The 27,906-nt window shown below is 35.0% G+C and overlaps 1 protein-coding gene across 1 annotated transcript in view; it reads right to left on the bottom strand.

The window, feature by feature from the left end:
• The window catches only part of SLCO1B3 (solute carrier organic anion transporter family member 1B3), a 73,431-nt gene that overhangs the window by 3,130 nt on the left and 42,395 nt on the right, over window positions 1-27,906 (bottom strand). Inside the window, exons 7-17 of the mRNA XM_073877894.1 lie at window positions 27,156-27,323; window positions 23,652-23,773; window positions 22,221-22,367; window positions 21,933-22,031; window positions 20,370-20,600; window positions 19,149-19,313; window positions 17,306-17,501; window positions 13,622-13,787; window positions 11,266-11,450; window positions 5,332-5,396; window positions 2,423-2,540 (exon numbers count right to left, since the gene is read on the bottom strand). Coding sequence (XP_073733995.1) covers window positions 2,423-2,540; window positions 5,332-5,396; window positions 11,266-11,450; window positions 13,622-13,787; window positions 17,306-17,501; window positions 19,149-19,313; window positions 20,370-20,600; window positions 21,933-22,031; window positions 22,221-22,367; window positions 23,652-23,773; window positions 27,156-27,323 — 1,662 coding nt within the window. The remainder of the gene's footprint in view (window positions 1-2,422; window positions 2,541-5,331; window positions 5,397-11,265; window positions 11,451-13,621; window positions 13,788-17,305; window positions 17,502-19,148; window positions 19,314-20,369; window positions 20,601-21,932; window positions 22,032-22,220; window positions 22,368-23,651; window positions 23,774-27,155; window positions 27,324-27,906) is intronic.

Raw genomic sequence — 27,906 nt, forward strand, 5'->3', positions numbered from 1 at the left:
GAAACTAAGGGTGATTAATGATCTACCCAATGTTTTCCATAAAAGTAAGGTATATTTGGGATGTTTAGCTTTCTCAAAGGCAGATTAGTTCATGTGTAATGGAAACAGATTATAAAGGAAATGAATTGACTGTGAGATCACCAAACTGAATCCCTATAGATAGGAGCCAAAGTTTAGTTTATAGGCTAAATACAGTCCACAACTGCTGTCATGTGGCCTACTGGAAGTTTTAATGAAAATATATTAAATTACCTAGCACACATGGTCAATTCTTGTGATTCTTAGCTTTGGTTGCACATTAAAATCATCCAAGGAGATTTTAAAAATCCTATGCCCAGGTCACACAGCCCCCTGAGCAATTAAATAAAAATTTCTGAAGATGGGACACAGAAATTTGTATTGTTTCCTCCTCAGGTGATTATAAAGAGCAAAAAAGATTGAAAACCACTGACCCAGTAGCTTAGGAAGCACTCAATGGTCTAATGACATTGTTAAGTAAATGTAGAAAAGCTTTATGCAAAAAACAAAACAAAACAAAAACCATTGAACAATTATTAGATTTAATTGAAGGTGAATGGAATTATATAATTTTGAGCTGTTTAGGCTTAAATTTATTAAAATTACAACATAAGGTTGTGGTGTACCAAAAATAATGAAAAAAATATTTTAAAACATCAAGTATATTTGTCTCATCCTTGGGTTATGTCAAGTAGTTCTATCCCAATGTTAAGTTTTCAGAATTTCCATTGAAAATAGAAAAATTACTGTGCACTTCTGGTTATGTGACTGTTGCTGAGAAAACTTGAATAAACTGGGTTTAGATTTAGGATTGATATCATAATGTAGATTTCCACTCCTTGGAGTAGGAATTGATTATATTATTTGTCTTTGTTAGATAAAATCAATGAACAATTATCTGGTTACCACAAAATATTAAATCCAAAAAAATCATAAGATGACTATTTAACTTTTTGCTGTTTCTTCATTGGGGAACACACTGCTCTTCTTAAAAATTCCACTTCAGACAATCTTGAGGCAATTACTTGCAAAGTATTTTAGGCAATGAACACAACTAACCAAAAGGAAAGTGATAAAGGCCATGAGTGAGCTTCAAAGTGTTAAGAGTTCTAAGAGTGTTAATTACTTGTAGCTGATTGGGATGGTGCAAACTTCATGACAGAAGGTCATCTAGTTGGAATCATACAGTATATAGCTTTTTCAGACTGCTTTTCTTCATGTAGCAATGTGCATTTGAGATTCTGCCTTGTCTTTCTGTAGCTTGATAGCTCATTTCTTTTTATTGTTGAAGAGTATTCTGTTGTATGAATGTATCACAGTTTGTTTTTCCATTTACCATGGAAGACCATTTCAGTTGCTTCATTTTTTTGACACTTATAAATAAAGTTGCTATAAACATTCATGTGCAGATTTTTGTGTGGGCATAAGTTTTAAACTTATTTGGGTCAACACCTAGGAGCACAATTACTTGACCATATAGCAAGACTATGTTTAGTTTTTTCAGAAACTGTCAGACTCTTCCAAAGTGACTAAATCATTTTGCATTCCCACCAGCACTGAAAATGATTTCCTGTTGTTCCACATCCTTGCCAGCATTGGTATTGTTTATTTTTTAAAGAGCTCTTTATATATGCAGGACATTCGCCTTGTGTCTGGTTATAAGTTACAAGTTCTTTTTCCAGTTTATCTTTTGTCTTTGAACTTTGCTTAAGTTTTGTGACATAGTTTTAAAAAATATTTAATCATTTTTTTTCTACCGTGGTTTTAGGGTTTTAGGTCATACTGAGAAACACATTCCTACTTCATAGATAATTAAAAGTATTTCTGCCACAATTTTTTCTAATACTTGAAGTTTCATATTGTAAATTTGTGTGTTTGATTAATCTCCAATTAATTTTTTTAAGGTTAGGGTACCTTTGCAAGTATTTCTTTTCTAGATAACCATCCAGTTATTTCCCTATGAACAGAAAAATATAGAAACATTTTTTTTCTTTTTTTCCCATTGATCTACAACCACACCCCCAGCATCATTCTGTGTCTTCTTAGAGAAGCCAGAGGTCATTGAATAGTTTTTTTAGTATTAGGAGAGATTTTAGAAACAACAAAACATTTTGGTACAAATCCCAGATCTTTTTTGTTATTAGCTATATGATTTTGAACAAGTTACTCACTCTCTTTGAGTCTTTGTTTTTTCATATTTAAGGAAAAAGGAGAAAAATATCCATCTCCTGCAGTTTCTAAGAGTATTAAAATGAGATACCATGTTGCCTGATACAATACTGAATGCAAAATTCATTAAAGGGTGGCTATAATTATTATTATACTGAAAACAGCATTTCATCTTTTAAGAATTAATATAGTCAAAGGAAAAATCAATTAATAAAATATATTTATGACAACTTACCCGTATAATGTGGAATCATATATCCTGCAAGACCCTTGGTTCCCACAGCTGCTGGTTGACCATTTCATACATGCTCTATCAATCAGAGCCCCAAAATATATAGGAGCTGGAATTCCTCCTGCAACATGAGATGAGAAAAGGTCAATCCAAGGAGTAGGTTTCAAACATAACTGGGTGATATTCCACTTTGATACATTTTAGATTAAGTAGAAGTTGAAATTCCATTGTTTTGACCTAAATTTACTCAAGAATTGAGACTATTAGGAATCTCAAAGGCTCACAATACATATAGTAGCATAGATATCCGCTATCTCCCTCACCCTGGCAACACACATAGGGAAGAGAAGAGGGGACATTAAATGCCCATATGCTCTGTTCTTCTTATAATTACCAACTTAAGCCTAAGTGGCAAAAAAGAGAACGTTGTCAGTAAAACATAGAAGTCATGTTGGTTCATATATACTTCTCCTAGGCAAGGAGAGCTGGAAGTGTGGGGGTAGAATTATAACTTCACAGAGAAAGGAAAAACCTCTCAGCTCAACTAATGCAAAGTCAGGAGAGTTTTCAACCCCATTTTTAAGAAAGCTAGCACTTCCTCCCCCAGAGAAATACAGGCCCAGCTTCACAGAATACTAGGCTTTTGGCAGGTTATCCTTCTTTCTTGGCTCAGAGCTCCACTTCCACCTTTTTGGTGTCATGAGAGCGCACAATCTTGCATTTTCTCTCCATTGATTGTGTGCATTTTTAATACTTCCTCGAAGCAGCGTGGTTTGTCCAAGCTAGGGCCTGTGGCTGAATTTTGTTTCTGTTAATGTTCTAATCACAATGATACCTGGGCATCTAGTGGTCTGTGCCTAACCAAATTTTTATCTGTAGCATATGATTTTTCAGAATGCAAGGCTTTTTAGAAACACATATGTTGCCTTATAGCGGAAGTACCCATTTGCTTACTGCTATTTTAATAAACTCTGAGATACACTCCTAGTTCTAAGCATTGGTAGTTTGACCAAAACTTTAGAGACATGCTGGTAGAGATCTATATTCCATAGGGTAGATCTGAAGTGGTCATGATTTCACTTCATTCTTTTTGTATTTCAATGAATGACTTTCAATTTTTATTTTGTTATGTAAAAAATGGTAGTGATCCATATTTCAAAATTATATTGATTTCATTTATTTCTAAGTCTCAATTTTTCTGAGAGTGAGAAATCTGAGATGACAAAATACTGGTGTCTGGGGCCAAACATATCTGAGAAAAACTGGTACTAAGAAAATGGGTGAGAAATTTACAGCTTTGCACAAATCACAGCCACCCTTTGAAAAATGAAAAATACAATACCACTGGTTTGACCAAACTTAATTCATTAAATGTTTTAGGTAGCCAACTTAAGTCATTACTAGAATTTTAAAACTTCAAATAATTTTCCAAATATCATTTTCAGTTTAATATGCTCTATAGACCTCCCACAACTTATGCATGTGTTATATTCAAGACAATTTTTTGTGAATCGAAAGTCTACTAGTCAGTATGTATTATTTCCAAAAAGTAGTTAGGTTTTACTGTGCCATACATTGGACATATCAAAATAGTAAGCTCATATTTAGGATGGCAAAATTCCTTTCTTTCTCTTTTACGTCACTAGAAGAATTTCCTCTAGTCTTGGTCTTATTTTAGCATCTAAGGGGGAGTCCTAGATCCCCACATTCTATTTTCATCTGCTAGCTTCTGTGGCCTAGCTTCTAGGAGAGAGGCATCTCCATTGTATCTGGAGGCAGGGAACTGCCAGACAGGCAGAGCTGCAAGATTGGAGGACAGAAGAGAAGGCTGGGATGACAATGAGAGTGGAATCCTGCAGCACCTCCATCTTCTTCTCTCCAAGCCCTTTATATTTCCTCTTTTACCTTTGAGGATCTGTGGCCTTCTCCCAAATATACTTCTTGGACAACTTCTCCAATGCACTTAGCCAAAGAGTTATGCTTCTTTCTTTTGCTTGCAAGGATCCCAGGAATTGACCCCTCCCACTTCCTTTTCCTTCTGCCATCAGTGGTTGCCTCCAAGCCATGGTCAGTCTTCTACCCCAATCCCTAGATGAATGATGCTCTTTTCCTACTTCCCAGGAATAAGCATATTATTGTTAATACGTCTTACAAAGGGGCATGCACAGGAGTTAGGTTAAAAGTTATTGTGCTAACTACAGAAATCTCTGTGGAATAAACAGCAAATGACAAGGGAAAAACGATGATTTCCTAAATCTTGTACTAATCACCTCATTTGAATATTTAGAAATAGAACTCTTACCTCTGAAGTCTATGGCCCTACTGTTTAACAACAAAAAGCACGATATCCTGAGCTTTCTTTCATTCAGAACACTCCCTTAGTCCAAGATGCTCAGTTCTACAGTCTAGTTCCCATTTCCTCTTGCATTTTTAACTTCTGACAAAGATTAGCTTTCCCAGCCTTAGAGAAGTGGGCAGTGGGAAGCGGGGCAGGAAAGTCTGCTTGTTTCACACAATCTCAACCTGACCGGATTCCCAGGCCTTCCAAGCAGTTTTGGGCATTACCCTCTTTATGTAGAAGGCCCTCCACTCTGCCTATGGGAAGTAATATTCCTAAGTCTGAAAGTAGAAAAACTTTGGACATCACCTATCTTTGTGTTAGAAAGAGCGTAAAACAAATATTATGTCTTCTTGTTCTACTTAAAGATTGACTTTAACTAGAATTAATGATCAAAGTCTCTTTTAAGTTACTTAGTTTTCCTCTCATTTTTTTTATTTACCACAAAAAAATAGCAATTATTTTTAATTATACATTGAAAAATTTCTTATGACTGGAAATTAGTTACACCCAGTCTGTGAGCTTTGGTATGAAAATTTATATCTTAAATTTTTAATCTGTATATTTAGCATACCTAATGCTCGTATAGTTAGTGAATGGAAACCCACCGCAAGGGATTTCAGTTCAGGTTGAACAGTTCTGAAATAAGATAAAGGCGAAGGCACATTAAACATCTCCAAAATACCAAACCACGTTCAATATCCAAACATTTCTCAGTGGTATTGTTTTCACGATCAGATGAAAACCCTCAAATGAATGCCTGACATTATTTCAAGTTTTATTTTCAGTTGTTTTAAAAGGTGAACAGCTGAGTGATAATAATTATTATTCTCTTATTTATTCAACATTTTGAGATTTCAAGATGGTTTAACATTTTCACATTTGATCCTTTGAAATCCTATGAGTGTGTGGTCAGAACAGACTTTATTATGGCTACAAAGAAACAGATCCCATGTGACCCATTCAGTTGACACAGGCCATACACTAAGGCAGATACCTTTATTGAGGTCTTGGTATGAGAACGCATTTACCATATCATTTCTGCCATTGCTACTAACAACAAAGTTCACTAATATGATCCATGAACTATGTAATATAACCCGGAGTGTCAAAAAAGGTACTTGTATTCTAGTGTCTAGTGTTTTCAAATGTCATTTTAAAGGGAGCAAGCACATTTGTATTCTCTTTTAGAAATTAACTCACTCTTGCACTTAGAAATTGTTTCCATAATTCCATTTCTCTGTGTTCAATAAGATGATGACACAACCATGTCATTCTGTGACATCCCTGTGATAGCCTAATACAGATCACGTGAAATGAATTATTCAGCAGCAGTGGCAGGATGGGGGGGAGGTGACTGAGTCTCAAAAACCCTGTTTTTCTGGAAATATTTGATTAAGTGATACAAAGGTGGTGGTGGTTGTTTTTTCTTGAGCTGTTTGGATGACTGTATTTGTTCATAGAAATAAGTAGATTTAGTCATTCAACAAACACTTGCTAAGTGACCCCTGGGATATTCCATGCTAGTTCTTCTTCTTGAATAAAGAGATAAATGGTGTTTCTTATTGACTGCATGACTTGGAGAAGTCATACAACCTCTCTTAGCACCGTTTTCATAATCCTGAGTCCCTGGGCTCTCACCCCCATGTAATTTAGATAATTCTTTAATCATACCCAGTCTCCTGCTCCTTTTATATCTCTCAAACTCTTCCATTTTGTCCTGTTACCAGCAAAATCCTTAGATCTTATGTTCTTAGGAACCCCTTCACTTTCTTGTTCTAACAAAGCCTGGCTGCCTCCTGATGGTTCTCTTTCCATGCAACTCTTTCAAATAAGGGCTGTTTTTTCTCTGTAGTCTTACTGGGTCTCAGTGTAGATGTCCTTCTTGCTCTTTTTTTTTTTTTTTAAACACCTCCAGACCCTAGTGCCTCCTCTGAAAGATTTCTAACTCCCCTCAAGTGGTGTGCCATTGTGATATACCATTCCCTAACCTCCTGGCTATGGTATCTATAGATACTGTAACTACAGATGCTAGTATCTTGATCACCACTCCCATCATTCCTTGGGAATTTTAGTACTAGGCTCTCTGTCATTTTTTTCCAAAACTCTATCTGCCACTTTTCCTAGTTATTATAATAATCCGGGTAGACCATCCTCCAGTGCTCTGGTCTCCAGGTTTCCTGACCTCTTCCCTCACCTACCCCTGGTCGTGCTATAAAGTACACACTTCCCTAATTCTCAGTTTTGAGCACTCCCTCACCAGAAGCACCTCTCAACTTTTAAATTCACTCTCTCCAATAAACCAACTCCAACAAGCCGCAGCCCCACAGGGCTTTTCAGACCCTTGACACGCCCCACTTTGTCCCAGGTAATCTCCATTTTCATTTCCTTACTTTTCTCACCATGCTCTCGCCTTATAATCATTCCTTTCATATTCCCTGGATTTTTCTGTCCTTCCCATCCTTTACTGTCCCAGGCAAGCGAAAATGCTTTCATCCAACCCCTGCCTTTTCTGCACCTATACCTAGAGAACTGCTGGCTGGAGGAAATCATTCAAATATTCTGACTAAGCTCATTTTAAGCACAAACCCTCAGGGCCTCCAGTACAATCCTACTGTATTTTACTAGTTTGTTTTCCCAGTTTATTCTCCCAGCCTTTAAGATGACTAGTTTCCATTTCCTGATCTCATCTCAAACCTCTTCTTTTTTTCCTCCTCCCATTTAGCTGATTACCTTGCTTTTTATCTAACAGAAAAAGTAGAAGCAATCAGAACAGAATTTCAATACTCTTGCATGACTAAAGCTACATGTGTATCATTTTATTTTTACCCACATAGATGACATTCCCTTTCATTACAGAGTAAACTCTGTGTACCTGTTCATATCCCTTTCAATCTCCTCCTTTAATTGTTCCCACTCTTAACTACACTATCAATTTCCTTCAACTCTACTGGATAATTCTCATCAGCACACAAGCATACTACAATGTCTAGTATAAACAGAAATCTTAAGGCCACACCCCTGCTAACTTACCATACCTTTTGTCTGTTTCTTTTTATAACACTACTAATATAAAGAATTTTTCCTACTGGGTATCTGCACTTCCCTTTCTTGCACTTTCTCTTGCATCCTTTGCAAAATAGCCTTTCTTTCCCCCTATCTTTATGCATTATTTTTGTTGAGGCTAGCGGTGACCAACACATAATGAAATCCAGTGATGTCTTCTTAACTCTTTTTTTTAATAATTTTTTATTGTTATGTTAATCACCATACATTACATTATTAGTTTTTGATGTGTTCCATTATTCATTGTTTGTGCATAACACCCAGTGCTCCATGCAGAACATGCCCTCTTTAATACCCATCACTAGGCTAACCCACCCCCCCACCCCCTCCCCTCTAGAACCCTCAGTTTGTTTTTCAGAGTCCATCATCTCTAATGGTTCATCTCCCCCTCCAACTTACTCCACTTCATTCTTCCCCTCCTGCTATCTTCTTCTTCTTTTTTTTTTTCTTAACATATATTGCATTATTTGTTTCAGAATTACAGATCTGTGATTCATCAGTCTTGTACAATTCACAGTGCTCACCATAACACATACCCTCCCCAATGTCTATCACCCAGCCACCCAATCCCTCCCACCCCCCACCACTCCAGCAACCCTCAGTTTGTTTCCTGAGATTAAGAATTCCTCATATCAGTGAGGTCATATGATACATGTCTTTCTCTGATTGACTTATTTCACTCAGCATAACACCCTCCAGTTCCATCCATGTCGTTGCAAATGGCAATGTCTTTCTAACTCTTAACTTCTATGACCCACCCTCTTGGTTTTCCTCCAACCTCATGGGACCTCCTTCTCAGTTTTCTTCAATGGATTCTCATCCTCCTCTTGGTTCTGGAGTTGGAATGCCTGGATCTTCATTCTGGAATCTTGTTTCTATCTGTACTCAGTCCTTAGAAGATTTCAAAAGGGCCATGGATCCAAAATTTATGTCTCCAGCTCTAATATTTCTCCAATAGGCATCTCAGATTTACAGGGATAGAACAAAGTCTTCTCCACTTTCTCCAAACTACCCTTCCTTAGTCTTCACTAGTTTGTTCAGCAGTACCACCATCTTCTCAAAGCTGGGCTAGAACCTTGGGATCATCCTTAAACTTTCTTTCTTACATGCCACATTCAATCTATCAGCAAATCCTATTGACGTGGTCTTAAAAACAGAAGACTGAGACTCGTAACACTTTCTATTTCCTTTACCATCACCACCCTCAAACTCCCATCCTGTGAAGAACTATCATAGCCTTCTGTTCTCCCTGTTTCCATTCTTGCATCCCAAAAACTTGTTCTCCACTCAAAAGCCAGAGTGATCTTCTAATCGGTAAGTCAGTTGTATAATTCCAATGCTCAAATGTCTCTGCTGGCTTCTCTATACAATTAGAATAAACTCCAAAGTTGTTACCATGCCCCACAGGGTGTACATTTTCTGGACCATGCTCTTCACCTGTCCCCATATCAGCGTAGCTTGTACATTCATTTTTTTTTCAGGTCTCTTATCAAATGACTTCCAATGCACAATTTCTGAATTAGTACAATTTACTTGCCTCCCTCTTATATTCTTAAGCTGATTTATTTTTCTTCCTAATGCTTAACACTTCTATTTTACCCATTTACTTGCTTATTTATTTACTGTTCCTTCTCTTATACCCATCCAGTCCCCCATCCCTCACTGCCCTGGTAGCTAGCAGGACCTTTGTCACTTTGTTCACAGTTCTGTCCTTAGCACCTATAATTGTGCCTGACACACAAAATGAATAGACTGAATGAGTGAATATCATCACCCCTGCTTAGTCTAATTTTAATAACAGCCTTATGATATAAGCATTGGAAAATCATTAATAGACTGAGGTTTATATTTTTATTCTACAGTCCGTTTCACGAAAGTTTTCTTTCAATAAAATCAAAGGCTGGTGGGAGATCAGTAAATGTTTTTGCCAAATGGTAATGTTTATCTTAACCATATAAATGACATTAATGATGAAACAATGATCTCCAAAACCCTCTTTCACCCTGCAAAAGATTTTAAATTAAAAAGCTAAGACTTTTTGAGATAAAGCTAATACTTTTTTGAGAGAGGATTTTTCTGACAGTTAATGAAGCTGTACTTTGGCAATTATGCAATTATGTAAGACCTCTTTTTGAGTAGACAACATTTTATATTAAGGTGGAGATATAGCTGTAGAATAAATTAGCAAAAATAATTTAACAAGATTTTGGATCAGAGTAGAATTGAACAACTGTAGACTCAGTTTACTCATGTATACTCATTTTAACAAAGCTTAACCCACTTGTTTTCTTTCCCTTCCATGTCATGCTGTTGGCTGACAGTGAACTTGTAGTCAACAACCTAGGTCTTAAAAATATAATTTAGATGTTAACCTACACCACCATATTTACACATGCATGTCTTTAAGACCTACCTGCAAGTTTTTATATGTTTTTGGTTTTAGGTAACTGAATAATTAACTTCACCAACAAGGCTTGTGTTATCTGCTCCCTTCCTAACTCTCCAGTCTTATCTTATGTCATAGCCCTCTCACTCAGTATGTTCCAACCAGCCAGTTTCTTTTCACTTCTCAAACACTCCAGCTCTTTCTGGCCTTGACGCATCGGTACCTAGACCTTTTTTCTGTACAGTTCTTCATTTTGCTAATGTTAACTTATTCTCTAGACTTTTAGATTAAATGTGGATTTTTTTTGAGAAGTCTCTGAGTCCTCTTCCTCACAGCTCCTCACCTCAATCCTAAATTAGGTTTTCCTCTTTATTCTCTTTAATATCACTCTATTTCCTTACTAACACTAATGACAATTTGTAATTATGTGTTTATTTTAAGTCTATTTTTCTTACATCAGTCTTTCCTGTCATACTCTAAACTGTATGAGAACAGGTACTGCATCTGTTTTATTCACCAGAGTGTTCTTCAAGCATGGTCTAAGTATTTGTCTAATCAGTGAAGAAAGGAAAGAATTCTGCTCATGTATCTTTTTCTTGTCTATGAGGATATTTGAGAGACCAGGTCAAAAGCTATTTTAAGGGTATATTAAAAGCTTTAGAACTTTATAGACTGGTTATATTATACAGTCTGGTTCCCAAATGTTTTCTTTCAGTGAAATCAATAGTTGATTCACTCTGACAGGCCCATCCTGGTATAAGGCATCTCAAAATTAGAAGTTCTTATAGAATCACAACAGAGATTTTTTTTTCACAACTGAAGCAATTATCAATCAGTATATGTCACAAAATTCTAGTAAGAGGAGAAAGTATGAAATTTTATCATTAATTATGACATTGTGGTATCACAATAATCCTAAGTAAATACATTCCTAGAAAATTAAAATGTAACAAAATACAAATTTGTGTTCCAAATATGTTATGGAAAATATGTACATTATTAGGTGTGTTTATAGCCTAATATACATAAAAATGCTTTTTAAAAAGTCATACTTACTTAAAAATCAGCATGACAGTTGGGGTGCTTCCCAATGAAGAGAAAAAATAATTCAAGACTTGCACCAGTGAATAAATATAAAATTTTTTTGTACATTGACTATCTCTTGGGCATTCACCCAAAGTCACCGAATTATTTTTGTTCTGGACACCAGTTACTTCCACACAACTACAGTTATAAAACACCTAAAAAATAGTTTTTGAAATATTGCAGAATATATTTAGAAGATATGACTGGGCTATGAATACATTTCATTATATTTAAAGAAGTCTCATCCATTCAAGCTAAAATATTTACAATGTTTGAAGAAAGCATTCTGAAAATACAGTTGTTTAATAGTTGAAAGGCAAAATAGTTTCCTGGATTCCTCTCTAGACAAAAAAATGCAATTCACTATTAACATTTAATTTATTCCTAAATTAAAAATTAGGAAAGGATAGAAAAAATTAATGTTTGAAACTCTGTATATAATTTCTCATTAATATAAATTCTTTTTAATAATTTTCTCCCACTCATTTTTACTTTCTATAAAAAAACCTAGTTACTCTTTTTAACAGTCTTACTAAGTGTCAGGAACAGGAAGCAAAGGGAAGAGTTACTCAGAGAATTCAGAAAATATAGTTTTGTGGGGGGCAAAACTGGCACTAGAGCTACTCATTAGAATAGGGCAGAGTCTAGGGGAATAGGAGCTAGGCAGTGGTACTAGAATCCTACTTTGACCCACAAACACAACATCCAAGAGTATAATGACAGATTATAGGATATATATTTATATATATATATATGATATATAATAATATTATTATTATTATTACTAGAGAGGTTCAACACAACAGAATACCCTAATGGGTAGACCACAGAAGGGAAAAACTTAGGAACAAATGATTTTAGAGATTTAATTTGGCAAGTAGTTTACTTAGATAGGTGGTTTTAATAAAATCTGTTTTGAGTCTAGGCTAAACTAAGGTTTAAGGGAAGCTTAAACCTATTAGTACTTTATTTACCGAAGGAAGTAATTTGAATCCATACTTATCTGATAATCAAGCTTTACTTTTTAACTAGGAACAATATGGATGAATCCTTTATGTATCAAGCCTACTGACCAATAAACCCAAGAACATTATTTTGAGCAATTAAGAAGGGATGTTTTATTACTAAGGATTTGGTAAAAGAACTCCATAGTGGTCCTCAAATGGTATAGTCATTGCCAGTATTAAGAAAAATGTACACAGAGCTCTCTTAGGATTCTCATATCATGTCTCCTCCAGGCCTTCACTAATGGGCCAAGTGGGACCATGGATTAAATGGGGCACTATCAGTGAAAGACACTAGACCCATGAATATGAGATATGGGTTTTTAAGTATGGTCCTTGGGTCACATTTCTGCAAATTTATGGCCTGACTTCAAAGAATCCAGGTTCTTTATTCTTCAAAGTTCTCAGTGCCCTTCAACAATACAATTAGTAGGATTATGGACCAGAAAAAGATAGTAAAGTTTGAAAATCAAAGACAGAACTGTGTGGTAGAGAGCAATGATCATAGCTGATTATACTGCTAATGTTGGTGATAGGAAAATGGCCCAGGATATGGCTCCCCAACTTTGTGAGATATTCAGTAGATTGGAAGTGAAATAGAGAACATGATACCTGATCCCCAGTTACTGGAAATAAACTCAGGGAATTAGGAAGAACCCATAGTCTGCATGGAAGGGAATATTTTGAGTGAAGAAGGAAATGGCATTTCTATGGAAAATATCAGGAATAGATAGGCAAAAGATGCAGTTATCCTGGATAGAAGTTCCACCCTTGGGGAAATCAAGTTGGAAGCCAAGAATTGGACAATCAAGTGAGCATGGAGCCTTGATTAATTTTCTGGAAAATCAAAAGTGTAGTGAGCCTAAAGATAAACTTGTCGAAATCTATATGCAAAATTGCATATAGATTATTGTCCTGGAAACAAAGGGAGTGCTGACAAGTGGTTGGATCAGGACTTTCCCCTAATTTCTAAAGGGTAAAGTATCTCTAATTTAATCTAATTAGTAAAATGCAGTGATTCCTAAGGATTCTAAATGCATTTAAGTTCCAGAAAGTCATGTTCTCATAAACTCAAGGAGGAAAAGTGGGAGTAATCTCAAATGAGATTTAAGCAACAGAAAAACCTATTTGTGTTTCAAGCAGGATTTTATGTGAGGCTTTCATTTACACAACTTCACAACCATCACAATGACAGAGAATATTAGGAGTCTTTTTCTATTCTCTTTTTACTAGAGACCTTACTTATAGAAAGATTTGATAAGTAATTGTTAAATCAAATATGCAATGTTGATCGAGAAGAGAAAGTAAAAATGAATACTCACCATAGATGTTTTATTGCCATTTGAAGATTTGCATCCTGCTAGACAAGGTGACATGTAAGTTATTCCATTGTCTCCACAGACTGGTTCCCAGTGATTTTCATCACAATTGCAGTCTGAGTTGCAATAAGAAAGTGGTACGTTTATATGAGATGTCACTGGATTATTCCTGGAAATATAAGGTAGACACATATCAAAAAGAGAGAGAGAGAAGAAGGAGGGAAGAGAGGAGAAAAGAAAAAGAAAGGGAGCATAGGAAAGGGAAGCCAAGAGAAAGGAGGAAAAGTGGGAGGGCATTAGGATAGGAGGGAGAAGAAGAGGGAGGGATGAGGGGAGGAGAGAAATAAGGAAAACAGTTGGGCTTTAATAAGACAGTAAAATTTGATGAGTGATGTTGTCAAAATGGCATTTTTTAATATAGTGTTTATTAACTTAACACCTCCCATCTTTACCCAGACATAAAGAAAGAGGATCCATAAGACTTATATAAGAGGTCCTTGTGATTCTACCAAGAAATTACTCATTAAACAAGTCACTTCATTTTTCTGAGACTCAGTTTCTCTTCAGTAAGGTGATAGACTAAAGTTCTTCCCAGCTTACTGTAAAGTCCCATGAATCTGTGTTATTCAGTTTGACTTTTTAGATCTATATTTCAACTACATAAAAATTTCAGAACCCCTGAGGATCAATTTTTTTTTAAATCAAGAATAATAAAATCAGTTGACAAAGATTAGAAAAACTCCATACACTTTTTAAATGAAATGACAACATACTTTATAATGATTGACTGTAAAACATGGCTATATTTGTAAAATATAATCTTATAATATGGCTAAAATTAAAAAAATGGATTATTTGTATAATTAATTTTCTGCTTATAGATTAAAATTATTTTGTAAAAATCTTGATAATAATTGAGGATAAATTATATTTGAATAAGGAAGTAATTTACATGAAGAAGTAGACTCAGAAATTCAGAAATTCTATTACCAATAATTTTACTAAAGTGCAACTAATACCTAATTCTGCTTGGGAACATACAACTGGGAGAGGTTAAACATAATGATTAATGACCAAATCCAGACATTGCCATCAGATACTCCTGAGCTCACATTAGTTCTGCCACTTCAGAGTGTTGTGACTACTCTTCCTAAAATCAGCTTTGCCACTTGTAAGTCATAGATAATAACATTCAACCGCATAGGGCTATTGGGGGAAAAATTCATATGGCAGTTCTCAAAATTTTGTTCTCAGTAGCCCTTCATACTCTTAAAAGTATTGAGGATCTCAAAGGTTTTTTTTGTCCAAGTGGGTTATATATGTTGACATTGATAGCTATATAATCAGAAATTAATAGTAAAAAATTTTAATACACGGGGTGCCTGGGTGGTGCAGTCATTTAAGTGTCCGACTCTTGATTTCAGTTCAGGTCATGATCTCAGGGTTGTGAGATTGAGCCCCATGTTGGGCTCTGAGCTCAGCGGGAGTCTGCTTGAGATTCTCTCTCCCTCTGCCCCCCCACCCCACTCATGTTCTCTGTCTCAAAAAAAATTTTTTTTTAATACATGAGAAGACACAAACACATATCATTAGCCACCAGACTGATGTTATCATCATATTATTGTAGCCTTAGAAAATATCGCTATACACTCACAAGAAAATAAGAATGAAAAAGGCAAATACCATCCTGGTATTATTATAAAAATAATTTAGAATGTGCTGAGCCTTCAATAAGGTCTCAGGGACCCCTATAGACCCTCAGATCACATTCTGAGAACCTCTGTACTAATTTATACTTTAAAAACTTATTCTTGTTACTAACACTTCATAAATGCTAAATACATCGATTCTGTAATTTGCTATCATTAAACTATGAGTTTCATGAAGGCAGTGATCTATCTCATAAATCTTTTTGACCTTTAAGTAGCACTCAGTAAAATTTTACTGAATGGAGAGAATCTTATACAACTCTAGCTGCTTTCTTTTGAATAGATGGCACCGTTATTATACTTGTTTTATGGAACTGGCTCTAAAGCCACTCTAAAGCATGTCTGACAACTTGGGAGCCCTTGGAACTACTGATGTGATCTTTGGAGTCACTGTATGACTTCAGATAAGGCACACTTCCCCTGGTTCTCAACTAATAAATGAAGAGGAAAAAAGGGGTTTGGGCTTCATGATCTTTAAGGTGCTTTTACCTCAAAAGTTCAACGTTCTAAGATTCTGTATTTACTGGAGTGGATAATGGTGGATAGGAGTAATTACTAACAGTCAGGATTAGGAGAAAGCTGAGAGATAATTAAAGACTAGGTTGACAGGTCTCCAAAATAGGATGGTGTTTACATAAAGAAATGTGGGGAAAATTGACAAGTTCAAACTGACATCTCAAAGGATCCAGAGTATAAATGCTCAGAGCCAACAATAAGCAGCACTAGGTATCATAGTTACTCAACTGTAATCCAAGGATCTTTCCTTGTTGTCTGAATGTGAACCTTCCTAAGCTTAAAATTATTGGCTATATTCAAGAGATGATAAGAAATCTGTACCAGAATCCTGCCCCTAATTTGGGGTAGAACTATAGTACTAGGAATACTTCACAATACTTGATAATAATACAAAGTAAAGGTTTTCTATGGTCTAACATACAATTACATATAGGATATTTATTAACTCTACTGCTAATAACAATATTAACAGTATAAATAGCATTAGCTTGCAGAAGAGGAGAATTCAGTACAATATAAGAAGTGTTTTCTTATAAATGTAGTTGTTAACCATTAAAATTAATGGTAGATAAAAATTGCTCAGTCACTTTTGGGAAATGTTATACTGATATGAGGAATTCTTAATCTCAGGAAACGAACTGAGGGTTGCTAGAGTGGGGGGAGGTGAGAGGGATGGGGTGGCTGGGTGATAGACATTGGGGAGGGTATGGGCTATGGTGAGTGCTGTGAATTGTGCAAGACTGTTGAATCACAGATCTGTGCCTCTGAAAAAAATAATGCAATATATGTTAAGAAAAAAAAAAGAGGGTGATAACAGGAGGGGAAGAATGAAGGGGGGAAATCGGATGGGGAGATGAACCATGAGAGACTATGGACTCTGAAAAACAAACTGAGGGTTCTAGAGGGGAGGGGGGCGGGGGGATGGGTTAGCCTGGTGATGGGTATTAAAGAGGGCACGTTCTGCATGGAGCACTGGGTATTATGCACAAACAATGAATCATGCAACACTACATTAAAAACTAATGATGTACTGTATGTTAATTAACATAACAATAAATTTAAAAAAAAAAGACTAAAATTTTGGAGTCTAAACCTCCCAATTTAAGTCAGAATCTTAACATTGCTAGTCACGTAATCTGTGTATCTCTCTAAGCCCTACTTTTCCTATCTATAGAATGAAGGTAAAAGTACCTGTCTGTCATTGTAGGTACCCCATAAAGGATAACTATTATTATTACAACTTATATAGGTTTACTTTTAGGAATAAAAGGAGAATTTTTTGAGATCTTAGGAAGTAGACGTTTTAAGATTTTGTAAATTGAAATTTCTCTCAATTAAAAGAAAAGTTTAGCTAAGATTGCTATATGCCCTGTTTTCCTTATAGTCTTTTACATTTGATAGTTCATACATTTTTTTTTAATAGTTCATACATTTTGTAACTAATATACTGATATATACAAACCCATCATAGGTCAAAGTTAGGCCAGCAACTGATCTGTTTTCACAAATTAATGCAAAATTTAACAGTTGAAATATGAAGGCCAATACATTGGTATAAAATGATAATTTGGCCATTCCAAGCAAGGTAAGTTTGAATTTTTTAATGATATATCCTCCTATAAATATTCCAGTTGCAATAGTTGGTAAGGTTAAGCTTCCTAGAAATAAAGAAGAGAAAAAAATTGTGATTATATAAATATGGTTATTCTGAAATATCTTTATAAAGGAAACACAGAATGCATCAAACAAATTCATCCCATCTTATTCCTTAAGTAGCAAGCTAACAGCCCTGGATGGAGGTAGGAAACCAGTGTACCACATGGGAGAAATGGAAATAATTTCTTAATGCCAGTGCTGAGGATTTGGGTTCCCCAATGGCAGAAGTCAGTGACTGAGGATATTTGAATGTTTCAATCGATGATTTTTATGAGGGACTTTTTTCTTCTGGAAAACAATAAAATATCATCTTCCTGCCTATAAGACTTGCATCCTACCATCTAAAATCCTTTACACGCTGAACACTACATCAAAAACTAATGATGTACTATATGTTGGCTAATTGAACACAGTAAAAAAAGATAAAAAAATAAAATCCTTTACATTTCCCTCAAAATGAAGAGTTCTAATCCTTAAAAACTCATTCCAAATTTGCCCATCACTTTAAAATTAACCACTAGAATTAATATCTCTTCTTTATCCAAACATACCTATACCCTGTGATGATAAACAGGCTTAAAGATGGTATTAAAAATGATTGACCCCTGGTAAAATTTTTCCATGTCATTGTCCTACAAGAGTTATTAAAGGTAAAGATCCCTCTAACAACAGCAACAACAAATTCAGGCTGGGAACCTGATTGGAAGTCAAACTTGACTCTCAAAGTTTAAATTTTTATCTTAGGCTCAATAAAAGTATCTAACTGAATTATTATTTTCTTAACTTATGACCTACTCACATACCACTTGATAAATTCAGTTTAATTTATCAAATATTTACTGAGTTTCTACAATGCATTGAGCACTGAACAGGGTAATGTACTGCTCTTAAGAATCTCATGTTATACTGGGGGTGAGGGAAGAATAATATAAGAAAACCTTTTCTTCATTAAGCAAGATTTAATATGTCACCGGAAAAAGATAATATAACAAAGTAACTCCTAAAATATGATACTTGTGGGGCACCTGGGTGGCTCAGTCATTAAGTGTCTGCCTTCAGCTCAGGTCATGATCCCAGGGTCCTGGGATCAAGCCCCACATTGCGCTCCCTGCTCGGCAGGAAGCCTGTTTCTCCCTCTCCCACTCCCCTGCTTGTGTTCCTGCCCTCGCTATCTCTGTGTCAAATAAATAAATAAAATCTTTAAAAATAAATAAATAAAATAAAATATGACACTTGTCTGAATTACGTAGACATCAATGATATGTTTAAGTCGATTTTTCTTTTGTCCTATTTTTTTGTAAGTAGCTGAGTTCTGATTCAAAGTGCATGAATTATGAAATTATAATGATTAAATTACAAAAGGATTTGTCTCAGGATCTCAACATTATAAAATCCAATTATGCAGATACTATATCTAAATGTTCCATTCGCACACAACTTTCTTTTAGAAATTCATCTTCTCAAAAATAACATGAGATGCAGAGCAATGATGATATTATGAGATCAACAAATTTGATAAAACTTGCAAGAGAACAATTGGAAATTATATTTACTAAAATATAAAATTACCTTCACACCAAAATGTCACTTGAAACTCAATTAGTTGGTAGTATATGGCTTATCAAACAAATATAAATAATGTGTCTTACCAAGCAAAATGTTAGCCTCAGATGCTGAGCGACCATACTGTTGCTCTATATATTTGAAGACATAAGTAATAACACCAATATGGCTGCTGCTTAGCACTAATGACAAACACTGTAATATAACATATAGGGGATTGGTAAGGATGCATTTCAAGGACTGGAGAAAACCTATAAAAATATAAAAATAAGATATTATAATACAGCTTAAATATATGTTAATATCTTAATTTTATAAGTGTAATAAAAGTTATAGAAGACTGAAAATTACCAAAACATATAACACAGAAAGTCAGAGTACCCTACAATCCTACTGTCAACAGTTTTTTATATTTTTTTCCGTCATTTTTCCATATGTACATTAGTATCTACTCAGTTTATTTTACCGCAAAATGAAATCATACATACATGCTGTTTTGCAGCTTGCTCAGTTCACTTCATATTTGGTTATTCTTATCACTCTACCATACAACTACATATATCATTAATTCATTTATTCATTCATTCAACAAATATTTGGTTTTCAACTGGGTCCCAGGCACTATGCTAGGTGCTCAAGAAACCAAAGTGAATAGACATGCAATGTCTCTTATTTGTTAGCACTTAATATTAATTGTTATGTTAATAATAAAATTATTAAGTAAAAATTTAGGAGACAGTATAATCCAAAGTTCACAGAAATGAGAAGACTAAAGTTAAAAAAATTATAAAGTTTAATTTAGTACCAGGACTCAGATCTGTTTCCTGGTAGTCTTTCTACTATAAAATACTGTATCAGCAAATTTGGCAGTATTATAAATCACTTTTCTTATGGTGCAAGGAAAGGAAGAGAATAATAATGTTGTGTCTCAGGTGACATGACAATAATAGTACAACAACTTGTGCCTATGAACAGGTGTGTAAGAAATTCATAACTTCTGTTTGTGACAAGAATTTTGTGATCTGGGTCTGTAATCAGAAGGTTAACCAACTGTAATGGATGTTAAAAGTGGAAGGAGTTTCTTAGAAAAAAATAGGAGTAAGTATCTGAGTCTAGCAAGACAGAACCAGAGGTGGTTATTTAGAGAGGGATGACATGGACTTTGAAATATCTCTCTATAGATCTCTAAAGGTTTCCATCAGATATGGTCAGAACTAAGCTTTCTATCCAATGGCAACTAAGAAATAGTTTCATCTATCTTCACTGAAATTAATAATTCCAAATTGACTATAAATGTGAATACTTACCAGTAATATTTTCACTAACATTTTGCCCATGGTTGGTCACATTAGCCATTTGAGTCCTTTCCTCATTTGTTTTGAGCAAATATAAAGATGTTTCTTTCTGTGATTTATCCAGATTTTTGGGCAGGAAAAAGAATGGTATGGAAGACATAATAGATAATATTCCAGCCACAAGGAAACCAAGCCACCAAGCACCAACCCAGCGAGAGTCCTTAGGAGTTATTCTGATATTGCCTAGAATAAAGAATTAGAAGCAGTCAGTCAAAAAATCATTTTGAAATGCAATGAATTTTGAGCAATAATGATTGCTGTCCTTCATAGATGAATAAAGTAAACTATATTACATCAATTCTGAGATGCTATTTTTTTTATTTTGTTCACACTTCATCACACAAATATTCAGCAAAAGACTATTGAAAAAGTGAATCCTTTTCTTTTTAATTAATTAATTTTTATTATTATGTTATGTTAATCACCATACATTAGTTTTTGATGTGGTGTTCCATGATTCATTATTTGCATATAACACCCAGTGCTCCATGCAGAACGTGCCCTCTTTAATACCCATCACCAGGTTAACCCATCCTCCCACCTCCCTCCCCTCTAGAACCCTCAGTTTGTTTTTCAGAGTCCATAGTCTCTCATGGTTCATCTCCCCCTCCGATTTCCTCCCCTTCATTCTTCCGCTCCTGCTATCTTCTTCTTCTTCTTCTTTTTTTTTAACATATAATGTATTATTTGTTTCAAAGGTACAGATCTGTGACTCAACAGTCCTGCACAATTCACAGCTCTCACCATAGCACATACCCTCCCCAATGTCCATCACCCAGCTGCCCCATCCCTCCCACCCCCCCACTCCAGCAACCCTCAGTTTGTTTCCTGAGATTAAGAATTCCTCATATCAGTGAGGTCATATGATACATGTCTTTCTCTGATTGACTTATTTCACGCAGCATAACACCCTCCAGTTCCATCCACGTCATTGCAAATGGCAAGATTTCATTCCTTTTGATGGCTGCATAATACTCCATTGTGTGTGTGTGTGTGTGTGTGTGTGTGTGTGTGTGTGTGTGTGTGTATATATATATATATATATATATATATATATACCACATCTTCTTTATCCATTCATCTTTCAATGGACATCTTGGCTCTTTCCACAGTTTGGCTATTGTGGTCATTGCTGCTATAAAAATCGGGGTGCACGTACCCCTTTGGATCCCTATATTTGTATCTTTGGGGTAAATACCAAGTAGTGCAATTGCTGGGTCATATGGTAGCTCTATTTTCAACTTTTTGAGGAACCTCCATACTGTTTTCCAGAGTGGCTGCACCAGCTTGCATTCCCACCAACAGTGTAGGAGGGTTCCCCTTTCTCCACATCCCTGCGAACATCTGTCGTTTCCTGACTTGTTAATTTTAGCCATTCTGATTAGTGTGAGGTGATATCTTATTGAGGTTTTGATTTGGATTTCCCTGATGCTGAGCGATTAATTCAATATTTGGAAAAATGGTGTCCTATACTTGAAAAACATTATTATGTTACCTTGTTCTGATTATACTTACTGAGATCTACATATCCAATATCCACATACATTTTAGCAAACAGAGATGCCTGTATAAAGCCAATGATTGGACCAACCATTGATAGTCCATGCAAAGTACCTGAAAATATTATAAAACAATTTTATCAAATGCCAAGAATACATGGTTCTTTTGCAATACATTTTTTAAAGTAACATTATACATGTCTAAAAATATTTTTTAATAAATAAAAGAATGATTGTAGGAACACTACTATTTCAAGAGTGGAGCCAGGAAAGTAGTCATAAAATCTAATTTTCTGTTCATTACCTATATAAAAAGAAGAATGTCCTTCTTCAGCAAAATCATCAATGTAAGAAATCCCCAAGGGTACTATGGGGGTTTCCCCAATTCCACGGAGCATATTACCCAGGAGTACATATATCCATATATATGACCCAGATTCCTTTTCACAACCTATGTAGACAAGATAGTGTTTTATTTTAAATATTAATTTTAGCATTCCTATTAGAAACTCAACTACTTTAACTCCTTAATTATTTCATTTAAGATTTTTTGCTTTTTTCTAATTATAAGAATGATTCATATTCATGCTACAAAATTTGAAAATATACAAAAGCCAAAAGTAAACAAGTAAAAATTAAATTATCTATAGTCCCAACAAACACAGAGAGTTGCTCCTTGTGTTTGTTATATCTTCCACATTTCTAGTTCACATAAAAATATGCATATTTATGTACATTATATACTTAAATGTCCAGCTCGTATTATAAAGTACTTTTATACTTAACACCATATTATGTCAATTTCCCCATGTTTTTAAGATTTCTTTTATACCAGAATTTTAATGGTGGTGTTCTGAATAAAAGTTTTGTACTTTATTTAATCAATCCCTTACTTTTTCCTCATGAAATATTTTTTTAAGACCTTATTTATTTGAGAGAAAGAGAGCAAGCATGAGTGGGATTGGGGCAGAGGGAGAGGTAGACTGCAGACTCCCTGCTGAGCAAGAAGCCTGCCACGCGGCTAGATTCTGGGGACTCCAGGATCATGACCTGAGCTGAAGGCAGAAGCTTAACCGGCTGAACCACCCAGGCGTCCCTCATGAAATATTTCTAACTTTCCATTCTATTAAACAGGAATGCCATGGCTATAATTGTAAATAAATCCTTGTGCACATTCCTGATATTTTCCTAAGTCATTAAAAGTAGAATTGCTGATTTAAGCATATATGCATATTTTTGTACTTTACTATATTGAAAATGTACTTTCAAAGAGTTAGAAACTTATATACTCCCAGCAATGCATAAAATGTCTTTCCCTCTATGTCATTTCTTTTTATTTTTGATAAAAATAGGTAGAAAATCTTATTTTAAATGTTTTTCTAATAGGTAGAAACATCTAAAGGTAAAAAAATTTATAACCATAATTTGTGTCTCAATAGGTAAAAAATCTTTAATTAGCATAGTGCTTTTCATAAAATTACATTTTTTACATATTTATACCACTTCCCTAATTTAAATATATATATTCTTAGCCAATTCCCTACTGAAATATTCTTTTCTTATTGCTCTTTATATATAATATATAGTAACATTATTTTTTCTTACATACATAAGATGCAAATGATTTTCCTGTTTGTTTTTTAGTCACTTTTGCTAATAAATATCATAATCATTTTTACAGATATAATTAAGTTGACCAGTTTGAATATTTATTAGTGACACTATCAGTTCTTACCTTTTTCTACTACTTCAGGTGATGTTCTATTGAGTAACAAATTCTGATCAAGTGAACAGGTTGATAAGCTTGATGTTAAATTTTCTGATAGATCAGTAAGAGTTTCTTTAGAGTACCTATAACTGTAAGAATATCACCAGATTTAAAATTTTGCTTATCTACTGAATAGTTACACTTTCCCAGAAATAGAGGAATTTTCCCACTTTAATTGCACGATTTTCTTCTCTAAATGATCAGAATCCTTTTTGTCAATTTCCCAGCCTGAATTTTAGGGGATGTGATGGGTAAAAATGAAATGGGAGTGCCCACTAAGAAATATTATTCAGTACTTCCCGGGAAAGGTGGATTATCATTCTAGGAGTGCTTATATTCTGTTCAAGATATGAAATACCTTGGTTTCATGTTTTGTTTAAAAAAAAAATAAAACAACCCTGCTAACTGTTTCTATCCATCCATTTGAATTGTCTTCAAAGGTGGTCACAATCTAAACTTCTTGGTTAACCTTCTGATAATACTTAATGAATTTTAGAACAGCATTTTACAAGTCAATCTACAAAGCACACCAATTCACCTGCATTTTAAAAAAGATTTTATTTATTTATTTGAGAGAGAGAACATGTGTGTGGGCCCACAAGAGAGCACAGCCAGGGGAGGGGATGGGGAGAGGCAGAAGGAGAGAGAGAAGCAGACTCCCTGCTGAGCAAGCAGCCTGATGCGGAGCTGATCCCCAAACCCTGGGATCATGACCTGAGCCAAAGGCACATGCTTACCCAACTGAGCCACCCAGGTGCCCCTCATCTACATTTTTTATCAATAACCTGTCTGGTCTTCTTTCTTAGATACTCCTACCCTCCTCCCTCCCACATACACTCAACTGTCTGACTCTACAAAACTTAGTTTTAAAAAATTCTAGTCCTCCAGTTCAATGAGGAAGAACTTAATAACAACAGAGATGGAGCTAGAATAGGGACAAATGCTGATCCAAAGATACTGAGATACCCTATGAGCTTCAAGGGCAGCCTACTGCAGACCAGGCATTATGTTCAGCTCCAAAGAACTAGAAATAAAACACACAGCTTTTGTACTTAGGGTATTTTGTACTCTATAAAATAAACATGTATCATAAAACATGTGATAAGTTTAATATAACAGGTCCTGAGCTGTCACAAGGGAAAAGGGGAGATTAGCTTTCCTTGGAGGTGGGAAAGGTGGTAGATTACAGAATCCACAATGAGGATGACATGTGAAATAAAAATTAAAAATTGACAGGAGCTTAAAAGGTAGACAAAGAAGGAAAATTATTCAAGGCTATAGAAACACCATGTGCAAAAATATAACATATTATGGCACATTTGGAAAACCACAAGCCTAGAATGTGGTTCTCCACCCTGAAGAGCAGTGTTAGATGAAGCTAGAAAGACAGTGAAGATATATGTAAATGAGTTTAGATATTAATCCATAGGCAAGAGGCATTCAATATTTTCAACTATGACCAACAGTAAGAAATACATTTTGCATCACACCCACAACATATACATATGCACACACATTCACAAATATATGTACAATCGAAATAAAAGTTTCACAGAACAATATTTGTTCTCACATTGTATATTCTTCTATTTTATTCTATCCTATACTCTCAAAAATTGTTGATTTCAATAATCTGAATTGATTTATTGGTCCACTCATGGTTCAGAATCCGATGCTTGAAAAAACACTGTATAGGAAATAGGGAGTTTTCAGCAGGAGTAAAATAATTAGATTTGTGTTTTAAAATGAATATTCTAGTATAGTATATGAGTTAGAATGGAATTGAGACTGAAGGCAAAAAGTCCAGGCCAGAGATGTGGGAAGCTTCAATGAGGTTAGGGACAATAGGATGAAAGAAGGAAACAACTTTGACAGATAGGAGGTAGAATAAGCAATATTTGGTGACCATCTGTCATGTGTGTCAAAATAATGAAAGAATCTAGAATGAGCCCCCTTGACTTTGGTTTGAGTTCCTTTGGCTAAATGAATCATTACTGAAAGAGTGAATGTGAAAAATCTGAGCTGGTTTTGGCACAGTGATTAATTTAGTTTTGAATATATGGATGGGAAATTTTTTTAAAGACTTTATTCATTTATTAGAGAGACACAGTGAGAGAGAGCACGAGCAGAGGGGAGAGGGAGAAGCAGACTCCCTGCTGAGCAGGGAGCCCAACACGGGGCTCGATTCCAGCACCCCGGGACCACGACTGGAGCCAAAGGCAGACGCCCAACTGACTGAGGCACCCAGGTGCTCCTGGATGGGAAATTCTTATCGGATGTTAGGCTGGCGATACCCATGAGGTGACTGATTATACAGATCCTGAGTGTAAGAAAAAGTCAATGTATGTGATTGCTACATTTAATGCACATGCTTCATACAAATAATCTAGAATGAAGTGAAGAAGATTGAAGAGAGAGCTTAGAGGATAGTGATATTATGGTGTCAGCAGCAGAATAAAAGGGTGGATATGATGAAGAAGCCACAAATATAGGAAATAAATCAAGGAACATAATATAATGAAAATAAGAAGAATCAGTACCAGGAAGAAGAAAGTACTTATGAGGGTCAAATAAAGGGGGGATAGGGAATTACTATGGTAACCAAAAGGCATGACTGTTGGCTTTGGCAATGAATAAGTAATTAATATCTTTAGCAGAAACTGTTCATTGTCTCTCAATAGCCATTCTTCTCTCCTTCCATTGTAATAGGAGATGGAATTTTTAGCTAGGAGCATGGCAATCTGGAATAAAGTTTAGTTATTCCAATGTCTTTACATCTGAATGTGAGATGTAACAAAGTTCTGGCCACTGTGAAGTTAGAAGTGTTATACTTCTGAAAATATATCTTAAGCCCCAGCCAGCATGCACTGTTTCTTCTTTTCTTCTTCCCTTCTTTTTTCTTGTTGCGTGGAACAACATTGCCACAATTTGGAACATGAGGTTGAGGCCATGCAAGGCAGAGCAATACAATAAAAAGAAGCAAGAATCTATCATGCCTGGTCTGGCTACATTAATTTTTTTATGTGGAAAATAAGCTTGTATCTTATTTAAGCTATCACTATTTTAAGTTTTCTGTCATTAGTATCTGACTCTAATTATAACTATACCATGACCCTAAGAAGAATACTCTCAATGGAAATGGTAGTGGGTTAGATGATGAACTTTTATTGAATATAAATAAAATCTTGTAGGCAAAGACATGATGTAAATGTTATACCAAAAAGTCATAAAAAGTTCATTTATTTCCTATGAAACTGTATACTTTGTGCTACTCATATCTCAAAGTCAATGAAAGCCATGGCTGATAAAGCAATAAGTTACTTATAACATAGAAAATATACTTCATTTCTACACATGCTTAGTGGGTATTCTTCTAAAAGATGACTGCTTATTTAAAAGAAAAAAATTGAAATTTTACCATTAACTTACAATTAAATGATAATTAATGACATAGAACTGTTTAACACTTACTATCCCATAAAGAAATGTGGTAAAGCAGTCAAAATACTTCCAGTTCCCATAATGAAGCAACCAATTCCAATTATCTTTGGTCTGTGTAGTTTGGATCCAAAGTAACTGACAAATACAATCACAAACAAATTTCCTAGAAAGAGAATAAAATTATTTTGATATGATTCACTATCACAAACATTGCCAGTACAATTTTGTGTCCAGTAGGATGAAAAGGCCCAGATGAATACAAATAGAGCATAAGATATGGTGCCTTTACCCAAAGATCATATAATTTAATTGAGGAGATGAAACCCACTTACGTTAAACTACTCACTGTAAAGTTGTATGATGTTAAGAAGAAGAATGAAATTTAGACAGGTAATAAAGCACTTGAATAACTTGGCAATATTAGTGAAGCAAAATTTTATTGAAGAATTTGGAGTTGACTGAATTTTTATTTTATTTTATTATGTTATGTTAATCACCATACATTACATCATTAGTTTTTGATGTAGTGTTCCACGATTCATTGTTTGCATATAACACCCAGTGCTCCATTCAACACATGCCCTCTTTAATACCCATCACCAGGCTAACCTATCCCCCCACCCCCCTCCCCTCTAGAACTCTCAGTTTGTTTCTCAGAGTCCATAGTCTCATGGTTCATCTCCCTCTCCAATTTCCCCCCCTTCATTTTTCCCTTCCTACTATCTTCTTTTTTTTTTTTTAACATATAATGTATTATTTGTTTCAGAGGTACAGGTCTGTA

This window comes from Callorhinus ursinus, unplaced genomic scaffold, assembly GCF_003265705.2.
Source record: "Callorhinus ursinus isolate GAN/ISIS: 27379988/994484 unplaced genomic scaffold, GSC_fseal_2.0 scaffold27, whole genome shotgun sequence".
NCBI classification, from domain to species: domain Eukaryota; kingdom Metazoa; phylum Chordata; class Mammalia; order Carnivora; family Otariidae; genus Callorhinus; species Callorhinus ursinus.